Source organism: Ostrea edulis, chromosome 6, assembly GCF_947568905.1.
Source record: "Ostrea edulis chromosome 6, xbOstEdul1.1, whole genome shotgun sequence".
NCBI classification, from domain to species: Eukaryota; Metazoa; Mollusca; class Bivalvia; order Ostreida; family Ostreidae; genus Ostrea; species Ostrea edulis.
Window position 1 is genome coordinate 33,823,368 of NC_079169.1, and position 24,109 is coordinate 33,847,476.

The 24,109-nt window shown below is 35.7% G+C and overlaps 1 protein-coding gene across 2 annotated transcripts; it reads left to right on the forward strand.

Annotated features, from left to right (window-relative positions):
• The first annotated feature begins 1,912 nt into the window (after nt 1–1,912).
• Nucleotides 1,913–22,157, forward strand: LOC125646437 (prolyl 4-hydroxylase subunit alpha-1-like). Of its 2 annotated transcripts, none has more exons than XM_048872729.2 (13): nt 1,913–2,172; nt 9,064–9,230; nt 9,789–10,132; nt 11,932–11,983; nt 13,649–13,776; nt 14,170–14,334; nt 16,692–16,780; nt 17,960–18,077; nt 18,185–18,235; nt 18,877–18,963; nt 19,102–19,170; nt 19,295–19,391; nt 20,491–22,157. In XM_048872729.2, the coding sequence occupies exons 1-13, from the start codon at nt 1,997–1,999 to the stop codon at nt 20,580–20,582; spliced, it is 1,635 nt and encodes a 544-aa protein (XP_048728686.2). In that variant the 5' UTR covers nt 1,913–1,996; the 3' UTR covers nt 20,583–22,157. The 2 variants fall into 2 exon arrangements, with proteins under 2 accessions (XP_048728686.2, XP_048728685.2); XM_048872728.2 differs by having other exon boundaries at nt 1,916–2,118.
• Nucleotides 22,158–24,109: the final 1,952 nt, after the last annotated feature.

A 24,109-nucleotide genomic window follows, 5' to 3' on the forward strand; every position in this document is an offset into this window, starting at 1 on the left:
TGATATAATAATGAGTATGGGGTCTGATTTTAATCAGATTACTGCAAGATAGGGATTACACTATTTATAGGGTTCAGTAACGCTGAACAAGTGTTAGTGGACTTGTGTAGCAGTGTTATTGATCAAGGCTGAAGACGTGTCAGTGGTATTGATTGAGATTTAGGAGTGTTGGCATCTCCTTGGATGAGTTGCGGGTACCAGAGGTGTTGGTATCCTCGTGAAGCCTAGATTAGAAGGGGTGTTGGTACCTAGCGTCTGTGAGAGATGTTGGTATTCTCTGCATAGGTACTAGGTTTCAATAAGGCTCTGTAGACCTGGTGAGTCTTAGGTTTCAGTGAGATCTTTGAACTGGAGAGAAGGCAAGCAAACAGTTAACATCCATAGTGAAGATCAGGCAGACCATTTATTTACGTTGCGCATTGTATATTTTGAAGCACACCAAGTTTTCCAGAATGTCAGTTATACCTATTGTAAATATGTTTTGTATATCTGTATAATTTAATTGGCACCAGGCTCTCTTAGGTCTGCTACTACGCAGACCCAACCCCGTGATATTAAGGCAGAAAAATAGTCTGACCCCCTACACGTTACAATGCTTTAAAAAAAATTGCAATGGCTGAGAAACACAAATCGGACTGAAATGCAGAGAAAAATTTATCGTAGTTTTTTTCTACAAGCTAGTAGTATCGAGAGGATGGGGTGGGGTGGAGTTGTCAACACATTTATAGGACACCGCTTATCACATTCATAACGGTTAATTGGTTACAACTAGAATAAAAGAGGAGTTTGAGGAAGAAGAAAGTGTGACAGGCGGACCAGGGTAAGAACAATATACCTGAACTTTCTTCAGAAAGTGTGGGTATAATGATATTTCATATAGATGAAATTTTAGAAAATTAATCAAGTGTTCTTATATAAATGATAGTACAATGCTTTTTTTATAAAGTGGATATGCAAATAAAATGGTTTCTTTTGTTTCCATTTTTAAATAAAATATTTTATATTACAATTTCTGTCTCTTTCTTTGGAAATAATTTACAATATTAAAAATTTTAGCGACAGATTTCGTGATTTACATAAAAATCTTGTTACATTTTGTAAACATATCAAAGGCAAAAACATTGGAAATGTCAATGCTATGAAATCAACACCATTCTCATAAAATTAATTTTTGGAACAAAAAGGCTAAACCAATTAGGTAAAATATTAACATTCACGTTTCCTACTGGTACAATTTATCTAAGTTTCCTAATGGTATATGTATTTGTTGAAAATGATAAAAACAATAAAAAAAAAAAAGTTTCCTAATGGTAGAATTTACTTGAGTTTCCTATTGGTAAAATTATCAAAGTATCGTACTGACAAAACTTAAAGCTTCCTTGTGGCAAAATTTATTTAAGTGTGTTATTGGTAAAATTTATTTCAGTGTTTTATTGGTAGAAGTTATTTTTAGGTCGTATATTTATATTCTCTCTTGTCAGACAGAAGGTTACACAAGCAGAAAAGGTCAGGGGGGGTGTTGGCTCTAGTAATTTGGTTATCAGAGAAATTAATCATTATATCTTTGGCTTTCAATTATTTGTCAAAATTCTATTACACCAATATTCCTGTGATGAGATTCTAACGTTGTTCATGTATACGGAACGACACTCCTCAAAACAAGGGCTTTCGGTGAGTTACCCCCCCCCCTCCCCCGTCAAACTTTGTAGGGAGCGTGGAACACTACAAAATATTTGACTTGGTAGTGACCATCTGAGTTTCAAACCACATCCTGAAAAAGTATATATAATGGACAAAAACTTGTAAATACTTGTAACAAAAGTAATTGTATTTGATCCTTGAATCAGTTGAAATCACTGGACTGTATTTGATTGACCTGATCCGTCTCTACAACATCGGCCCATGTGTAGCACGTGTTTCATCCCGTACAAAAGCTCCTTCCCATGTACCACGTCATAAAATCTGTATCAATTTATCGCCTCGACAAGGAAATATAATGTTTAGGTGTGTGTTGGTTATAAGTCTTTTTATTTATGCACATAGTGATCTTTTTAGTGCTCTATGTAAACTACAAGAGTTATTGAGAGAAGAGGAAAAACTACAGTTAAGCTTAAACAGGTACATCACTAGCATTGAGGAGAATGGACAGGATGTCCCCCCAGAAATTACCAGGTAAGAACGACCCTCCATGCGTCTCGTTACACCTTCGTCGATTTCAATAATTCTCGAGGTGGTTGACGAGACTGAAATTCTACACGAACCTGTTCATATGATAATTCTGTAGGACCCTAAATTTATCGTATAATAATTCTATGACGTTTTTATTTATTGGCGAAAAGGGCACTTGCTCAGAACATCCGCGCCAACCGTTCCCTTACCTCCAATAGACCAGCATTTACAGAGTTCAGAATGATATTTATTAAAGGTTGTTCTCACCGCCGGGTCATATATTCACTTTTGAAATAAAAAATTCAAGAAAAAATAAATTTCCAACAGGAAAAAGTAATTTTCTATAAATAGAGTAAACAACCATTCTGCGGGAATATGAGAAAATTCATATTGCTTCGTTGTTCCGTCTTTGATCTTTGTACGAGTTTTTCCGGCAAGCTACATTAGGGTGGGTACGTTGTTCAAGCAGTATACCCCCTCGTCACAGATTGTCATGGTATCTGTCATTCTACCTTCTAACCATAAATTTCAGGAGACGGGGTCGAAATATACTTTGAAATTCTTTTTTTATTATTATTATTCTTGTCTGTTTATTTTTCAGTCTTAGTTTGCAAAGATTCAGTGTGTATTTGTTTGGATTCTTTTATTAATCAAATTAAATGATATTCAGTGTGTTGTCTCTCAGATTGTAAACTGCAATTACAGGAGAACGATATTAACATCTTAAGATATTGGGCGAGGGGATACACAGACTGTTAAAAAAAATTTGAATAATCCAAAAATGTTAAAATGTTCCGGGAACAATCGATTGTGAATTTTAATGGAAATCTGTACTCATATATCAATCAAAATGAAATTAGCAAATGAAGACGTAGCTTATCCGATATTGCAATGCATCTGTATGACTTGAGAATAAATCATTCATCTGTCACTCTAAGCAAGATGTCACACACACACCTTCCCCCTGCTGCGGTTCATTGAAGGAAAGGTCCAGGGACAACTTGTTATTCCCAGATAAAGGAGTGTTATCAAATCTTATTTGAATGAGAACTGTCGAACCCCCCCCCCCCCCCCCCCCCATTCCCTCCACGCTCTCCCATATACATATAATAGACCTGTGTGCACAGATGTGAAGTATGATGGCCGCTGTGGGCTGATGAATAAAACAGGATTTTACTGATAACTACACAGAAATATCTTCCAACGACATCTTGATGATATATATATAAAAAAAATAATTAAGATTTTACCATTTTCCGTTTTAATGCAGCTTTATCGCGATATAGATCTACGAATAAAATTATTGAAATCGCATGCTCTTTCCAGCGCACGCACATGTTTTCAAAATCAATCAAAATTTATAGATTTACAATAAGCATGTATATAAAATAAATATACAGACCGATATAAAAACTGTGCATATTTTGTGTACACCCTATATAGCTGTTAGAGAAAACTCCGCTGTAATGAAAAGGAATATTGCTAGATAAACGCAAAATTCTCTCATTAATCTACGCATTGTGACGCAGTCTCTATTAATGTGTGTTATTTTCAAATCTACTTTCAGCTTCAAACATGTCATCGAAATTAAAATGACACAAGTGTTTCTTTTATACCGCATATTTTAATTATTTTAAAATACATGTTTATATATGTACATGAATTTTTATTCCTATATCTAGTAACGATATGCAGATTGTATTATGTACATGGTATAATGTTCTGCTGTCCGGACAATTCGTTTTTCATACTTTTGGTGTTTCGAGATGAAATATTTGGTATGAACATTGAATACGTTTATAACAACAATACCTGAACATAACTAAAGGGACTGGAGAAGATCCTATCGGGATCTACAATCTGGGCAGTACGCCGTGCTATTGATTACATTTAAATCATAGATCTCATGAAAAGACGGAAACATCTGTGTACTTGGAGGTTTTTGTCTGTCCTTGTTTTACAGAGACTAACATCGATATTAGAATGAATCAAGCCTATGTTATTGCATGAAATATTGACCGGTCATTTAATCATCTTTTTTCGAATAATTTACAACCGAACTGAGCGTCTCTCTAGAAAAATTTGAGCTAGTTTTTGCGTCAGAATGCTTTATATTTAATTTTTGCGTCTCAAAATATAAGCGGTGAATCTACTTTTTAACTCAAACAAATAGCAAGTATTTCCTTTCATTTCTATAGAAGAAAAAATTTGCGAGAATAAACAAAAATTAGATTTGCGGTATATTTTTGCAGATGACTATAAGCTGAAGTTCACTGTCGACTGAAAACGGCACAGTTTGTTTCACTAGTAGCAGCAGTCCTAAGATAAACTTTGAATTTGTTAGAGAAAAATAGTGGATATCAGAAAAGTCCGAACTACATGTACTTCAAATACCCAGATATCGAGATCCTGCACCCAAACATCAGATCAACATCTTTCTACATTTTGTTTTAGATGTTTGGTTTTTGTGGTTTTGAATTGTGTGTTATTCTGGGGGGGGGGGGATACTTTTTTTCTTTCGTTGCTTTGGTGTATGTGTAGTATTTTGTCATCTTCATTATGCGAATTCCTCTCTCTTTTTCTTCATCCGGAACATATTAAAAATTCATCAATTAGTTTCAATCAAAAGTCAATGAATCGGTCCATATATCGCAAAGATATGGTACACCATAGATTACTACATGTAAATCATCCAGCCCAGGTGTCCACACCATGTGTCTGAGGATATCCGTCTATAGTGTACAACCCAGGGGTCCACTCTATGTGTCTGAGGAAAGCTGCCTATAGAGTACAACCCGGGGGTCCACACCATGTGTCTGATCGAGGAAAGAGTACAACCCAAGGGTCCACACCATGTGTCTGAAGAAATCGGTCTATAGAGTACAAGCCCTGTTTTACAAACGAACTTGCGACGAAGACAGAATATTACATAATTCCAAAAACTTGTATTAATTTTGTGAGATTATACTTGTATCAAATTACATAACTACATTTTTAAAGCGCTAAGCGTAGCTACGCTTAGCGCTTTATTGTTGACATTTGGACTTTGCTTTCGTCATCACGTTTCCGGTTTATCGCCACCTATAGGCAAATTTATGCATCGCTTTAAAGAGCTAATCGTAGCTATGCTTAGCGCTTTATTGTTGCCAGTTGGACTTTGCTTTCGTCATCACGTTTCCGGTTTATCGCCACCTATAGGCAAATTTATGCATCGCTGTAGTAAACAAGTCGTGTTTAAAGTAGTCGTAATTTTGCGACCGATCTAGTACCGGGATAACATTCATATCCACAGGGACATTTTCCCCCGGAAATACAGTTCGTTGAACAGTGGATAAAATATGTATTAAAAAGGTGACATTTTTGTCCTCATTCTGGGGGAAAGTGAAACACAGATGCAGGTCATTCTTCAGTTAAAATTCCTGTTTGAATCTGCGTCTGTGATAATTAAAGTGATTATTAAGTAATTCAAAATCTAAAAATGAATAAGAATCTGTACATGAAACCGTTTTGGCTAGGGTGCCTTTTGCATGGTGGAATCTATAATTAGAAGCCACGTCATTAAGCTATACACGAGTCATGAGGGTATTCCACTTGTGTTTTGACTGCTGTTCCGACTCAATAAAAATTTTGTCCGACACAGCAAAAATGTGTACAACACAGTAAAAAACTTAACTGATCCGCGTCGATCGTGAACGAGAAAGAACTTGTGCACGATTATGTTTTCACAGCGAAGGACAGAGATCGGTGTCTCAGAGGGACGATATTGCGTAACTGATTACACCTCCCCGATCATATATATAAATAGGTCATGCAGGAATTTAGAGGATGCAACGGTGTAACTTAGGCTTACCTTACTATTTCTAAACGACAAAGATATTCTTCAGAATCATCGTCAACACAATCGTTATTTAGTTTCAAAAATGAGACTGAAAATATTGATTTTGGGAGAGGGAAAAGACAAAAGGTACAAAATTATAAGTCTGCGTTTACGGAAGACAATGCCTCGGTTTCAAGTCTTCAAAACACCGCCTGGAATTTTACGAGGGTTGTTTATTGAAATACATATGGTTAGAACAAGAGTTAGATAAACATTGTCATTGTGTCAAGCATGAATGTAAAATGGTTTGCGGTCCACAGCACGCTACACACAATGAAAAATAATCGTGTTTTCAATTTGTTTGTACTTCAAACAAACAATTGACAATGCCAGGCATATGCTACATGTATTTCCGAACGTACAAAGGATGAGGGAGGGGAAGGGGGCATGGATTTACTGTCGTTGTTCCCTGTCCCCACATTTTGTTTTCGCTGAATGATATTTTCATATAAAAATGCATTTAGTTTTTCGGCGAGATGCCATTACCGTTTGAAAATTACTTTTGTAACTTTCAAGTGCCTAGCTTGGGATTCTCATTGAGCTTATACATTTGCATGTTGTAAATGTTATATATTTATTGCGAGTCATTTCTCTTACGTTTTTTTTTTTTTTTTTCATATTAAGGTTATTTGCATTTTTATATAAAGAACTGTTTTATAAAGTTAAAACAATAACATGTGTATTATGTCTCATTCAGACAAACAGGTGAGTTTCCTTTACAATATGAATATGACCTTTTACACAAGTAGTGTAATACACACATGTTGATGAGTACAGTGTTTAATGTACCTGTGTACAAACTTTTGGAGTTGTTTTTTTTTTTTTTTTTTTTTAGATTTACGTATAACTAACAATCACTACAATGCCTAAATGTAAATCCATGCATATATATTAGTCTAATTTATCATATTCGATTTATTACATCCTCTTGTACTAACTTTCATGTTAAAAATGAGCTCTTTCCACTCTTGTTGATAACGCAGCATTCAGTTTCAAAGTTTTTATTATTGCACATGTATGGTGAACATCTTTTTAAAATAATTTCCTAAATTTTGTTTTCATTTATACATGTATTTATCTGACTTATTTGGATTCACATTCTCTCCAACATGATTTTGAATTGAAATCAACTTCATTATTGATTACAAAAAATAATTCCACTTTCATGGTTTGATTGCTATATACAGAGAATTATGCACTGGATTATGAAGTACAAGTCATACAGATGCATGTTTATGTATGTATTTTAAAAATGATTTCTGGCGAGGTGATGAAATGGATGCAAATTGTTCCATAGACCTGCATTATTGGTGTGTTTTGATATGAATATATGTGGCACTTGTTAGTTAGTGTATGTGGTTATGTGTATTTTTCTTTTTTGTCCAGTTGTTTGTTCCTTTTTATTATTATTTAACATACATGTATGTATTAAACTATTGATTTGTTTCATTTTAGTTGTATTCTAAAAATATTTCATACACCATTAAACTGGAACAACAGTAAGTTAGTTGCGTAATAACAATTGAACACTTGTTACCGAAAACTACCATTACAAGTTTTCACATTTTCTACCAAAACTTGACAAATTTCCATAAATATTCTTCTCTACAACATCACATCTGTAAGAAAAAAATTTGCATAGTCATGTAGAGCATTTCATGATCCAGGGTGGGGGCCGAAGCGGAGCGGATCAGAAACCCTGACTTGGGGAGATGGAAGGGGGCCAAACTGGGTATAACGTGTTTATGTGTTAAATATTTGAATAACATAGCCCTTAATGCTATTGATTGATTGTATATTATTTAACGTTCCTCTCGATAATTTTTAATTCATATGGAGACGTCACCAAGACCGGCGAAGGGCTGCAAAATTTAGACCTTTGTTTGGCGCATACGGCCATTGAGCAGTGGGGGTTCTTTAGCGTGCCACACGTACTGTGACACGGGACATCCGTTTTTAAGACCATCTCCGAGGACCCGTGATATTCACATCTGATGCCGAGAGTTTGGCAATGGAAATCTTACTACCTGTTTTAACGACCTAGGTCTGTCGTGGCCGGGATTCAAACCCCGACCGTCCGCATACAGGGCGAACGCTTTACCTCTAGACCACCGCAGCATTACCACAATGCTATTGACACTTAATTCTGATTATAGATGTTTAAAAAGAGCAGGTGCCCTTTACCAAAATTGTAAATTTCATGATCCAAGGACAGAGTTTTAGTTCCGGGTGTCATATAAATCATATAAAGTTTATATTTCAACATGTTGAAAAGTTTCAGGACATTGTTTCCAATCCATATTTGTTATTTCCTTACAGAAAATGTATTATGTAGTTGTACGAAAATAAAGAATAATTCATGAACTTTTTTTTTACACTTGTTCCTGCTCATTAACATTACATACAGAATCCATGAAGTCAGCTTAGCGCTTTTCAGTACTTTCAGTACTTTGATTTATTCTTGTCAAAAATACAATTTAATCAATACAAAGAATATAAGTAAATTGCAAAAGAAGATCTTGTTAGTTCTTTTGTAAAACTTTAAGACTGACGCTGATGCTGCCGGCAGTGTGGCAGACGAACACACAGTCTACCCTCGCCTCCTCCTTACTGCGACCCGAGTTTGATACCCGTGATCGGCAGTGGTTATAAGTGAGAATATATGGTGGTCGCCCAATCGGACCCGTGCGTTTCCTTCGAGTACTCCAGTTTCTTATATCAAAATGGCCCCTTAGCACCAATTTTCGTGCAAGCCGTGAATAGCTACACTGTAGTATGTAGGTACTGTTCATTGCTATTTGTATGTATGACTTTAAAAATAAATATTGTTATCATTTAGATTGAAAGTTTCATGTTCTATCATTTTTTTCATTTTGTAGATAAGTGTAAGATACGACAACTTCTATTATTTTTTTGTTGTTGTATCTATATCTACAAGAGTACAAAGTCGCAATCACGTTAAATCGTCTGTACTTAAACGGTGCATGAGATCAACGTCATTTTGTTGTATTTTGCAGATTTTCAAAGTCCCTTAAAGCAAGGAGATTGGAAATTGGTGATGGCACCAAATACATTGAACATCCTATTAACGACTTCCATCTTCTTTATCGATTCGTGGTGGAATGGCAGTCGGTGTTCGATAATATTTGGTGCGAAACTTGTGAAGTGACCAATGCTGCCAAAGGTTGGTTGTTTGTTTTACGTCCCGTCGAGAATTTGTCACTCATATTGAAACGTCATCAGCTGTAGGTGAAGTACCACAAATTTAGAGCTATGCTTAGCGCTCAAGACCGTAGCATTGGGGGTTCCTTAATGTTCCAACGCCTACCGCGACATGGGAACTCTGTTTTCAAAGTCATATCCAAAAGACTAAGGTTAATGTCCGAATACCTCTCCAAATATATGCCATATACTATTACAGAAGATGAACATTTTTCTATTTAATATCAAAATAAAGATTTTTCTTCAGGATTTGATTGTTGTGACGATCTTATTTCACGATTCGCTAGTGATGAACTTGTTCGTGGCGGATAATTTTCGCGACCGAGATTATTTTAAACAAAATACAAGAGACATTAAAATGGACTGGTTCGTTCGCAACGAGAATTGTTCGCGATGATGAGGTTCTCGCGAAAAAAATTCACACGCGAATAAAAGTTGGTTTGCAGTAGTTTCATCACAGTTATTAAACACTTGTCACCTTTGTTCTTTCTTAATACTGCCTTATTGTTTTTTTCCCCAGATTTTAACTTCACTGTACAAATTGTACACAAGCACCTGGGTCTGTGGCCTTCAATGTACGATATGGACGGCGCCTCGCACGCTCTACTCCGTCTGTGGAAAGTTTATAAACTGAATTTGGACGACTTCATCAATGGAAAAGTCCAGAACTACACAGCTGACCAGCCACTGTCGGACGAGCAAGTTCTAATCGTGACACAATACGCAGACAATAACAAGGAGGATTATTCGGAGATGAAATGGCTAGAAGCCTTATACAGACGACTACAGAAGCAGGATGGATTTTCTAGAAACGACTCCTTTGTCATTCGTATCGCGCGGGCATTAGCCGCGTCATTTTACAAAGTTAGTAAATAATCCATATCTAGGGAAAAAATTGATAATTCCTTTCACATCGAACTATGTTCTGCTATGTAAATACCTAAAATTATTCTTGCTCCGATTTTGATCATTTGTTTGATATTGGTTTTGTTTATTTGTGGTTTTCCCCTTTTGTTTTGCTGTTGTTTGTATGACTAAATCCATATTGCCCAAAGGATGTTATCGAAATTTGTGAAGGAGTCACACGTCTTGCCAGTAGCAGTCTCTGTATTGAACGTAATGTATAAGTTACTCGTTTCTTGGCAGGTTTCAGTTGGGCTTAAACATATTACCTCCATTCTCACTACTAAATGGCTGCAGAACTGTAACTTTCTGGGTAAACGTCGGCACAGATCAGTAAAAGTTACAGACCCACCCCATATAAAATCCTTCAGCTTACAGAGGGATTTCCCTGTGCATGATTGAGGTTTTATATCGACGTATGCTTGCTTTGCCACCTTAACATTTTGATATGGGAACATTTCTAATATTTTTCCCTACCAAGACATACGTTTCAAACATTTATCAAAGCCATATTGAAACTGAATACTCTCAGCTCCAATAAAATGTCGCATGTTTAAGTAGCCATTTTTGGTTGTCAATCGATTCGAGCCCTACTGAATTCCACATCCACAAGTTTCAATACTTTTCCTCTATTTACAAACAATCCGGTATATTTTTAACTATTTTCCAACTAAAACTTTCAGTGAAATATTTTGGATTTAAAAGTCATTCCATGTAGGTTAATAAAGTAATTGCTTAAATGGCTCCCATAAGATACCGGTACCAGGATTAATATTCATTAATTCTATGTCATAAAGGAAATACATGTATACAGTGTTCATGAAATTAGATATGGTAGTATGAAAGGTGAAGATAATGAATAGTAATCAATCTCAAAATCCCTATAAGGAATACAAAATAGAGAGTTGGGCAAACACGGACCCCTGACTATACCAAAGATGGGATCAGGTGCCTAGGAGGAGTAAGCAGCCCCTGTCGACCGGTCACACCCGCCGTGAGCCCAATATATTCATCAGGTAAAAGGAGTAATCTGTAGTCAAAATGAAAGTGCCAAGAAAGGCCTAATAATCGGTACAAAACTCGCCAGACGGCTTTTGACCCAATGATAGGTTATATTGGCAAACTAGATCATTGTGAATAAAACAATAATCAATAACGTTCCAATTTATTGAAAACTTTACATGACTACGTAATGAAATGAAATCAATTGAGTCTGAGTTTTTGGTTCAAATGTGGTGTTGCTAAATGTTTGAAGGCATGTTTTCACATGTATAAGAATTTTTCCATGTTGAATCTTTGAGGCGGCGAAGGAAGGATACGGCAACATAAGACATTAATCGTGTGCAGAGAGAATTGTGTCGTCAATTAAAGGTTTTTATAAGAGAGGATTCTGTAGATCTTTGGTCTATTCCAATTTCTCACCAGAGAGTTACTTTCCTGCATCAACTACTAAAATGAGTCGCGGTATGACGTTTCAACATTTTTACTATGATGTCTGAAGTATTCTTCTGTTGCTCTTGAGGTTGTTGTTTTATTGAGTTTGATGAAAACAGATAAAACCTTACCGAACATATACTACATTAGTGGAATTTACTGGTATATTGGCAAATTCTACTTCATCATAAACAAAGCTTTTAAGAATGTAATATAAATTTGTATCTTTCATTATTTACAATGTAAGACATCATTGTCCGGCATTTCAGGCGAGTCGAAGACCCGTCAAGTCCATATCATATTATAATCTTTATTTTTCTTCCCAGCTAGGTATTTCTAAGAAATCAGTTCTTCTTTTGGAACCTTTCCAAAGTTTAGGTGAGTATTAAAATTTGGAGAGAACGAACAGTATAAAATGTTTCACCACAGAGTCATGAAGCAGATCATGCAGTAGATCGAAGTCTTCTGATTGATCGATTAAAACATGGAGTATGTGTTTATCATTGATCCGACTGGTTTCTTCAGCTGTGGATCTTGCTAGGTAATTAAACATTCATTGAAATAAACACTAGCCTCCATATTTGATATCCTACCAGACGTGTAACAAATAAATTCTTCTGGTTCAGTCTGTCCACACTTTCAATTCATTCTGCCCATACTTCCGGTTCAGTCTGCAAATATCACGAGTTGAGAACTATAGAGTGACAAAACAAAAAGAGGCCTAGTTGGGGAAAATCGTGATATCGGATATTGTATGATAACAGCAGTTCCCTTCAGCTTTTGTGTGAGTAGCGTTGAGGAATCGGGTAGAATGATATTGTGCCTTTTTAACTTAAAAAGAGCATTGGAGACCAATCGAGACACGGAATGGACCAATCAAAACACGCGTAACAGAATTGGTTTGAAATCATCCAACAAAGATGAAACGGTTGATTAATACAATCCGTGGTCTGCAGTGCAATAAAAGCCTACATACATTAGACTGTTATGAAAATTTTTTCCTTAAACAATCCATTACAAACCTACACACTGATAATTCTCTCTATGGAACAGTGCATTACAAGCATACATAAACTTATCATTCTCTCTATAGAACAGTCCATTACAAGCATACATAAACTTATCATTCTCTCTATAGAACAGTCCATTACAAGCATACATAAACTTATCATTCTCTCTATAGAACAGTCCATTACAAGCATACATAAACTGTTAAGCGTCCGCATTTGATGCAATGTATAATGAGATGAACATCGTCGTGCAATCTTCTGAACATTTCACCAGGAGAGAAGATCAGTGATTTCAGACATTGTATCTCAAGGAAGAATTTTCATCGTTTGGATTGAGATTCAATGAGAGGCCCATCAACCAGACCTTGAAAGCTAAACTAGATAGTTATTGGGACCGTTACACTGTGACGGTCACGGTGTTGACATCACTTATTGTAAATGTCCTCATTCAGTGAAAGGTCACCAGTCAACCGAGGAAATTCAAGACTGATGTACAGCAACTCCTGAGGTTGATCACTGTACAAAATTGCATTCTGCAACACAGCTCATTAAAATGTTGATCAAATACATAGTTAAGATTGAATGCATTAAGATTGGGATATAACTGAAGGTCGCTTTATCACTGTTGTAGACGGTATGTACGTCAATATGAATGACTCCTTCGTCCACTTACCAACCATTACCAATACGGGTACCTTAGGACTTCCTCTCAAATCCGAACATACAACTTTATGGTCTGTCATAGAAACTAATCGTTGATGAGACCATTGTCTTATCTGGAAGCGACTAGAGAGCATTCTCACTGCCTTACTTGTGATGAAATCGAACACTCTTGAGATTGACAACGTTCGAACATGCGTTGAGTTGCGATTTCCGGCTTTTCAAACTCGATGAAGTAAACTGAAACGACAAATGTTCAAGATATAGAAATACAAATAAACTTTCTATGTGAAATGCATTATTTCTAAAACATGTAGATATTCATAAGTTCTAGAATGTAACCACATTGAATAATTTTACCATTTATTATTAGGACACCGTGGTATAACAAGAGATATAGCATTCTATCGATCCAGTGTATCAAATAAAGGAAATGCCACAATCACAGAGCCAGAACCACGTGACCCGATGTATGAAGCCCTCTGTCGGGGAGATCAGAAAGTAACTATTCTGTATGCTGATATTTAATTAAGGACACTTATTACCAAAAAATGGATGCATGGGTATTATGAGTTTAGTTGGGTTGTACAAATATAGAATTCATAAAAAAGAAAAATAAGGAATTTGTAAATATTTTATGATGTTCAAACGTTGAATTACCCCTATATACAAATTTGAATTTCCTCATTGTTTTGGACTTAATTGAGAAATCATGGTAATAAAGTATATTCCATACGCCATACGGTACAATGCATTCATTTTACTTTTTAGTTTTCATTTTCATAAATGGGAGGGGAGGGGGTGTAACAAGTGTTGTTAAATCCAACTGATATGTATCTGTTTATTTCTGGAAATACATGTGAATTTTAGCAAAGTCATTAAAACATTTTGTAGACAGCAATAGAACTGTCCAAACTCCGTTGCTTCTGGAGAAAAACTATAGTGCCATACTACAGAGGGAAAGAGGAAGTTGTGAACTATGAACCCAGAATCTCGCTCTTCCATGACGTCATCTCTCCCACCTATATAGACCTACTTAAATCCATCGCTCAGAAAGGTGTACGTTGGTTTTTATTTTTCATTGAGATCTGTAACTGGTAAAGGTCCTTTGACACTGTCACGACTTATAAACGATTTCCGAAGAATTGCTCAGTCAAAAATCACCATTATTCGCCAGGCCTATCTTGGGGGTTTTCTACAGACGAAGCTATTTTCGAATAAAGTACAATACGACTACGATGTCTGTTCAACTCTGTACGATATTTGTACGATAACAGGACGCGATTCTTGTGCGGATTGGAGCGATGACGTAACGAACGCATTGAGATCGTAGTGCGACTGTATAAGACAAAAAGACGATTTAATACGATACTCTTACGAATGACTACGAAATTGTACGTTACATACACATTATTTCTACGAATTGTTGCGATTTAATACGAATATACATAGTTGGTTGGTGATGACAATAGATACAGTGCGGAGGTTTCGATTGCTGCAATGTTTGGGGGAGGAAGTTGAACAAAATGGTGCAAAAAATGACGAGGTAATTGCCCAATTATTACACAATGAACATGCACAAGGACAAAGAAGGAGGAGAGGATAGTGATCTCCAGACGCACTCAGTATGGATATTTGGAACTTGAAATTGAGGATAATTGAAAAACTTCCTCGGAGTTGAGTCAGATATGTTTCTTGCTCTTGTAGACAGACTGAATTCCAGATTCCAGACTATAAAGAAATGACACTTGATTCCGAAAGGCTTTGGAATCTGGATTAAAGTTGGCCATATCACTTCGGTATGTAGCCAAAGGAAAGTCATACACAAGTCTAATGTACAGATTTGGAGTTCCGCACACTATGTACGATTTCTTTGCTGGTTCGAGAAGTGTGTGAAAGTATAATAAAAGAACATGCTGACGAAGTAATTGCACGTCCAACAACTACACGAGTGGCAACAGATAGCTGAGAAGTTCAGAGCTAGATGGAACCTTGACCATGTTCTTGGTGTTTTGGATAGTTATAAAATGCCCACGAAATGGAGGTTCCCTTATCACAACTACATGTACAAAGGGTTTCACTCCCTCATTCTTATGGGGCTTGCTGATGCTGATTATAAATCTATTTGGGTTGGTCTAGGTGCAAAACGGCTCTGCATCAGATGCTACTGTACTTAACAGCTCGGAACTAAAAGACGTAATTAAAAATAACTATATTGGATTTCCAAAACCTGTCCCTCTTCCATATGACTTCCTTTCATTATTGATGATGATGCCTTCCCTCTCAGTACATGGATCATGAAACCATTTTCAAGAAGGAACTTAACCAATGAAGATCATGTATTCAACTATAGACAGAGCAAGACGCGTTGTAAAAAAATATTTTTGGAATACTCGCTAACAGATGGTCATGTCTTTTAAGTCCCATGCGCCGAGAACTAGAAACTATTTCACCTATTGTCATGTTACTGTCTGTACTATTTGATGAGATTGTGATTTCCAAATATCCAAAATGAAAATATTGTCAAGAGGACAATAATTTTCAGGTGGTCCCAGGGACCTGGAGAGATTATGCTAACTTTACAGATTTGGACAACACTGTCAGACGGAATCGAGCAACTAACGCAGCAAAACACAGAGGCTGTACTTAAAGCACTACTACAATTCAGCAATAGGGGCGTTTCCTGTCTCTTTTTGTTTTCTCTAATTTCCATTTTTCTTCGTGGCATTTTGATTTTTGACAAGGTTTAGACAATTTGTTCTAAAATTCAACGCGTACTTTCATTTATCGTACAAACTCGTAGTTCAATCGCACAGTACTCGTATTGCACTTGCATTTGCCACCAATCACCTGTTTTCATAGCGTGTTTGCATGAAATTGCACTACATTCCTATTTATTCGAGGAATACTTGCAGTAACTCGTAGAACACTCGACGTGCCTCGTAGGATATTCGCAGTGTCACAAGTACGGTACTAGGAAGTTCCACGAGAGTCCTACGAATACGTACACGAGTGTAGTGCGAGTGTCGCGCGATGGTCTACGATAGCTTAAAAAATCGTACTGTGGCCACGACTGTTTTGAACATGTTCAAATCAATTGTTGCGTTTGCCGATTTGCTGCGATGCGGGAACATAGCTAAGGACTATCTCTACGATAAACCCGAATTACTGCGATTTTGGAATTCGTACGCTATCGTATCTCAAAATCGTGACAGTGTGACAGGGTCTTTACCAGCAAGAACAGCCACACGTTGTATAACAGATATTTACTTGTACGTTAGTTGGATGTGGTTTTCCCCCAAATGAATACCGAGAATAACATCTAATACTAATTGCATTCATTAATTGAATAGATGGAATATCATGGGGGAAGAGGGTTTTACGTAATTTAAACAGCTGATATTATTGTTTTTAAGTTCACCAGATCAACCGTTTTCTTAGAGGGAAAAGGACCAAACGGGGAGACTGTTTATGGTAAAGTGGACGACGTCCGGATCAGTCAAACGTACGTCTTCATTAATTTCCTGTTTTACTTTAAATGCTTCCGATGTTTCTGTGATGTTGATGTTAAAGGATGTATGCTTCCAGATGTTGGATTGTGATGTTATCAGATGTAGGATTGTGTTTACATTATCAGATGTTGGATTGTGTTTACATTATCAGATGTTGGATTGTGTTTACATTATCAGATGTAGGATTGTGTTTACATTATCAGATGTAGGATTGTGTTTACATTATCAGATGTTGCATTGTGTTTACATTATCAGATGTTGGATTGTGTTTATATTATCAGATGTAGGATTGTGTTTACATTATCAGATGTTGGACTGTGTTTACATTATCAGATGTTGCATTGTGTTTACATTATCAGATGTTGGATTGTGTTTACATTATCAGATGTAGGATTGTGTTTACACTATCAGATGTAGGATTGTGTTTACATCATCAGATGTTGGATTGTGATGTCATCAGATGTTGGATTGTGTTTACATTATCAGATGTAGGATTGTGTTTACATCATCAGATGTAGGATTGTGTTTACATTATCAGATGTAGGATTGTGTTTACATCATCAGATGTAGGATTGTGTTTACATCATCAGATGTAGGATTGTGTTTACATCATCAGATGTCGGATTGTGATGTTATCAGATGTTGCATTGTGTTTACATTATCAGATGTTGGACTGTGTTTACACTATCAGATGTAGGATTGTGTTTACATTATCAGATGTTGGACTGTGTTTACACTATCAGATGTAGGATTGTGTTTACATTATCAGATGTTGGATTGGGTTGTTATCAGATGTTGGATTGGGTTTATATTATCAGATGTTGGATTCTGTATACATTATCAGATGTTGGATTGTGTTTACATTATCAGATGTTGGATTCTGTATACATTATCAGATGTAGGATTTTGTTTACATTATCAGATGTAGGATTGTGTTTACATTATCAGATGTTGGATTGTGTTTACACTATCAGATGTAGGATTGTGTTTATATTATCAGATGTTGGACTGTGTTTACACTATCAGATGTAGGATTGTGTTTATGTTACGAGGTCCTAGATTCTGTTAAAAATCTTATAAATGTATAGTGATAAGTGTTGGATTATGTTAACGTTATAAATGTATACGTATATGTGTTGGGTTCTATCAACCTTATAAGTGTATACTTATAGGTGTTGGATTGGAACAGATGAGTATCCAGAGCTAGCTAAATTAGAGAACAGGATCAAACTTCTAACTGGACTGAGTGCAGCCTACAAACTTCAAAGAAGCCATTCGGAAAAATTCCAGGTAAAACTCCCGAGTCACGTTTTGTGGGTCTTTATACTAATCATCCATCTGTTTATATCCTAATTGCAATGGTATGTGATATTAACCCGGATTTACTGATGTTTTAGGTTCTAAATTACGGAGTCGGCGGAATGTATACCGTTCATTACGACAACACGGTAAGTTTCATGCATACATACGCGTGACTTATACAGATAAACAGATAGTCCATGGGTAAGGGTCCAAATACTTGAGTTGTGAGCTGGTCCTAGGAATAGACCTCGTCTTTATGGGCTGTCCTCTTTGTAGTCTCTTTAATGCACATAGTTCGCCAGCACCTAATGCATGTAATGACTGTATACATGTATTCGTCTAGCAGTTTTGTTTCAAGTAATCATCGCTACAAACATCGAAATCAAAATATTATGAATATAACACATACGGTTATATAAGTTGATCTGTGTTTTGTGTAGATACACTGTTATATAGATTGAGTTGTGCGTTTTGTATAGATACACTGTTATATAGATTGAGTTGTGTGTTTTGTATAGATACACTGTTATATAGATTGAGTTGTGTGTTTTGTATAGATACACTGTTATATAGATTGAGTTGTGTGTTTTGTATAGATCCACTGTTATATAGATTGAGTTGTGTGTTTTGTATAGATACACTGTTATATAGATTGAGTTGTGTGTTTTGTATAGATCCACTGTTATATAGATTGAGTTGTGTGTTTTGTATAGATACACTGTTATATAGATTGAGTTGTGTGTTTTGTATAGATAAACTGTTATATAGATTGAGTTGTGTGTTTTAGAAGTTCACGTTGTGGACACCTCCTAATCCTCTAGATCCGGACGATATTCGGACTTCTGGAGACAGAATGGCGACATGGATGTTTTACGTAAGATCTCATTACGACTGTTGATGTTGTTAAATGGAAGTTTTCTTTAATTCATAACGGAAACCTCTATAAAGTGTAATTCAGCAAAGAGAACTTATGAGACAAGTTTGGTTGATATTGTATTTATGCTCATACTAGCTTAATGACGTCAAACTTGGCGGTGCTACAGTCTTTCCGGAAGTAAAGGCCCGGGTACCAGTTGCTAAGGTAATAAGTAAGCTACTGTAATTCACTGTCGATATGAGCATATTCCTTATTTTCTATCAAACATTTAATGTTTCAGTTTATTTAAAATCATCTTATTAAATCTGCTTGCTACATCATTGTGTAGGGTGGTGCTGCGTTCTGGTACAACATGAAGCTGAGCGGAGCAGAAGACCTGCGCACACTACACGCAGGATGTCCAGTGCTGATAGGATCCAAGTGGGGTATGTAATCATATTGGGGCTGGTTGTGATTTCTTTTTCTATAGAGTATACGTATTTAATGCATAGGCGCCTGTTTCATAGACTTCTTAAGCTGTACTATTTATTAACACAAGGTATCCATCTTTTTCGAGATCGAAAAGTAGGTCACCGCTACAATCCCAATATATTATGTTTTTCTTCATTTTAGCGTCTAAGAAAAACATTTAATGTTGTCCGGAAAACCCCTTCTCAGACAATATGGCGAACTTGCTCTAGGATTTGAATAATGAACTCTGTTAATCAAGAAAATATCTTCTCCGTCAATCAGATACTTACTGATTGATTGTTTATGGGTATGATGAATGTCAACAAGATTAAATATTGGAATAGCAATAGCTGATCTCTTGAATGTGATTGGTTGCTTTGACGCTGATACATCAACGTAATCAGCTACGTTTGCTCGAAATTGAAAATTCTCTAGAAAATCTTCCAAAGTCTATTTTAGCTACACATCTGAATTAATAAACATTGCTTACTGTTGAGTTGTGTGACATCTTATTTGAATTTTTTGCACTTGATACATGTATATTTAACATTCAGGTGATTCACTTGTAATAATGACCATAATTATATCTTAATGATAATACATGTAGATATAATGCAATGAAAGACAAATAATCTACATTTAATTAAAAAAAAGTATCCTTTTTCAGAATATCTCTCTTTCTATCAGTTATAACATTTTTGCATTTAAAATGTTATATATAATTGATTTCAAACACCATTTCTGTCCTGCGAAAAATAATTCGTGAAATTAATATTTCTAAATCCTATATTTCGAAATTCAAAAAAATATTGAGGTCCATACTGAAATTATTGCGATGAAGAACTGCAGCTTCGTTTTTAGAGGAAACCTTGTGTGAAGCTTACAATTTTCGTGGATTGTTGAGATTTTACAGATGTGGTATTTCTTTGTGGTTGTAATTTCGTAGGATAGGAATACTCACAAAATCCACGAAAAATGAGCCCCAACGAGATCTAATGATTCCATAATATAAGAAATGAATATATATCAGTTCATAGAAATCGCAAACTGAAAGCACCATGTTGTATTTTGTAGTGAGCAACAAGTGGATTCGCGAAGAGGGAAAAGTGTTCAAAAGGCTGTGTGGTCTGACTGAAGACGCCACAGAAAATCTACCAACTTCCTGATGAATAACAAATCTACAGACTTCCTGATGAACAACAAAAAAGACATCCTGGTGAACAACAAATCTACATACTTCCTGGTGAACAACAAATCTAAATACTTCCTGATGAACAACAAATCTACAGACTTCCTGATTAATAACAAAAAAGACGTCCTGGTGAACAATAAATCTACATACTTTCTGATGAACAACAAATCTACAGACTTCCTGATTATAACAAAAAAGACGTCCTGATGAACAACAAATTTACATACTTCTCCTGATGAACACAAATTTATAGACCTCCCGATAAACAGAATCTTGTACTGCAAAGCTTCTTAAACTCATGTGTTTCTGAAAGAAGTCCATAGACAGGGCTAAATACAACCCCTCAAAAGTGTGAAAATATGTGAGAACTTTTTTGAGATATGAAATATATTTTCAAAATTTGAGAAAAAACATCAGGTAGGCACATGTGACCCTAATTTCCATGTGAATTATAAAATAGACTTCAAATTGTGAAATCTAGTAAACGGTATATCAAAATGATACCTTAGTAAAAATATATAATCATGAACGCAAGCATCTAAATCCACAATGTTGTCATGGATATTAGCAAATTGGGATTTTCAGACGAAAATGCATATTTTTTTTTATTTTTCATATATTTTGCTAGGGAAAATATCGAGCACAATTTTGCATATATGTACCATTTTTATGCCGAACTTGCAGCTGATATATATAGAATATCACACTCTAATGCTGATCTCAGACCTGGGATTGGCCCCGAGAGTTGAACTCGAGTGAGATCACTCGAGGGGCAATCCCAGGTCCGAGATCAACATTAGAGTGTGATATTGTTTATATCATATACCTAAAACACAACAAGTTGATAAACATTTTTTTTTTAAATGGGGGGGGGGGGGTTTGACCCAACAAATACGCTACATGGTATACTATACAAATGGCAACGATATTTCATTATTTGACTATTTCATTCCTTCAGTGAATTTACTTTAATGGTAATGTTTCCAATACTGATGGCTTTTGTGAAACATGCTAAAGTTTGGGTTTTGTAGCTTTATTCCATTGCTGGTCACGATAATTGGATGATTAATTATGGACATCCCATCATGTGGTCTACAATCTGGACGTTTCAATATTAACTGAACTGCTTGGTTGAGAAACTCGTCACATCTATCGTTGTGTTGTTCATGTACATGAATATACTATTAAACAGCTCCTAGGAGTTTGCTAATTAATAAATTGGAAATAAGTGAATTAATTTCATTTATTTTTTCGAATTTACCATATATTTTGCTAGGGAAAATATCGAGCACACTTTTGCATATAAGTACCATTTTTATGCCGAACTTGCAGCTGATATACAGTTGTATAGAACGTGCAAGTTTGAGAGGTAGGCAAATACGAGTTCCATATTTTCTGAAGCAATTATATACTTCAGATCTGTCAATCATATTTTGTCAAAAATAAGAAATTGGAATTTTCATAAACTTTGTGACCTTCCTGTCAGTTTGAAATATGTCATCACACATATTGAGGTCTGCATGATCTAAGTTAATAAATAATGATATACATATTTGTTCATATTGACTTCTCAAGTTGAGGACCACAGAGAGCCCTGTCCTGCCTTCTCCAAGAAAAATCCACCTCTTGCAAATTGACGTCACCTTTAAAACATGCCGATATCTATGGGCGTCGGGTCGGGCAAAAAATACCGTATAGGAGAAAGTAAACACTCGATATATTTTTATGACCATAAAAACTTTATGAATGACTTAAAAGCAAAATTAACCATCTGGTAAGTAAAGAGGAGAGACGTTATCGCAAAACGAACAATACAAAACAAGACAAACCACTTGATTTTATATGCACAACAGTGTTATTTTACAAATAAATTATAATAAGATCAAGATAAACGGTTTTTCACCATATATACATATATTGAAATCAAGATACATTTACGCGTAACGAACGAGCGCGTAAACAGTAGTCGGATTTTTACGCTTTTCAGGTTGCGACCCAAATGTACATTTTGTAGGTCACCGTGTTCTCATTTTAGATTTCCAATTGAGAACGTCACATCTTGTGACTACAAGTATTTTCGTGCAAACATGGATGTGCAACTATAACCTAACATTGGGTCAAATGCTGTCTGACGTGTTTCATACAGATTGTTAGGCTGTTCATGGCACACTGATTTTGACTACGGGTTACTCCTGTTTATCTGATCGGGATACAGGGGTGACGGCGGGTGTGACCGGTTGACAGAGAATACTTACTCCTCTCAGGCACCTGAAAGTGTCCTAAGAATAGTTATAAGATTTGACTTAAGAGATATCTTAAGACAATACTTCGGATTGTTCTACTTTAAGACATACCTTAAGATGGATAGGTCTGTAGAAGCTTTCATAGGACTATCGATTAGGATATTCATCAAAGAACACTCAAATATCAACGGTAGGAGGCTGAGTTACTTTCACATTCAAAATAATTCTGTTGTCCCTTTTCTGTAATTCAAAGAACTTGTCAACAAACACCTTACTTTTTTAAAAAACATTTGTCAAAGCAACAAACTGTGCGCCAATAATTAAATGAGGAAAGATAACAGTGTTATAAACTTTTGATAATGGTGCATATTTGACATAAAAGTTTGCAGACGACCTAAAATAACTCTTTTCTGTGAAAGTGTCGTGCAGAAAGAATCAATGTGGACATTTATCTCAGCAATCGGATTATGTTCCGCAATCATAGTTCCCATGTTCGTGTATACGACGCAATGTCGGTTAATACGAAACTATCATTGTAGGAATTCTCTCAAACAATATTCCCATGTTTGTTTTGCTGAATTTTTCTTCAGATCTTGAGGATGATTATAGTTTTACCGGTAGGTGTTATTTGGTGCACAGATTGAATAGTTGAAAAATCCTGTCAGTTACAGCATGTATTGCTCTAACTGTTCACATTTAGGTAATGAACTGTCAAACTCAGCAAATTTGTTCCCAATGCAGCAAAAGAAGTCGTTAAAAACAATGGTCATGTCTTTCGCATCTGTAACTGTAACTGATTCCCCTTTCATTTCTAAGTGCACTCTATCAATGTAACGAGAGTTGATTATATCAGTGATTTGAGATTTTAATGAATTTCTAATACAAGTGAATATCCTTGTCTAATGATGACATGTAACGAGAGTTGATTATATCAGTTTGAGATTTTAATGAATTTCTAATACAAGTGAATATCCTTGTCTAATGATGACATGTAACGAGAGTTGATTATATCAGTGATTTGAGATTTTAATGAGTTTCTAATAGAAGTGAATATCCTTGTCTAATGATGACATGTAACGAGAGTTGATTATATCAGTGATTTGAGATTTTAATGAATTTCTAATAGAAGTGAATATCCTTGTCTAATGATGACATGTAACGAGAGTTGATTATATCAGTGATTTGAGATTTTAATGAGTTTCTAATAGAAATGAATATCCTTGTCTAATGATGACATGTAACGAGAGTTGATTATATC

Bases quoted from the DNA above. Each gene is read 5' to 3' on its own strand.
- LOC125646437 (XM_048872729.2), top strand. From the start codon at position 1,997: ATGTTTAGGTGTGTGTTGGTTATAAGTCTTTTTATTTATGCACATAGT. The intron at 2,173-9,063 runs GTAAGAACGACC...TGTATTTTGCAG, and splicing joins GTCCCCCCAGAAATTACCAG to ATTTTCAAAGTCCCTTAAAG. The intron at 9,231-9,788 runs GTTGGTTGTTTG...TTTTTTCCCCAG, and splicing joins AGTGACCAATGCTGCCAAAG to ATTTTAACTTCACTGTACAA.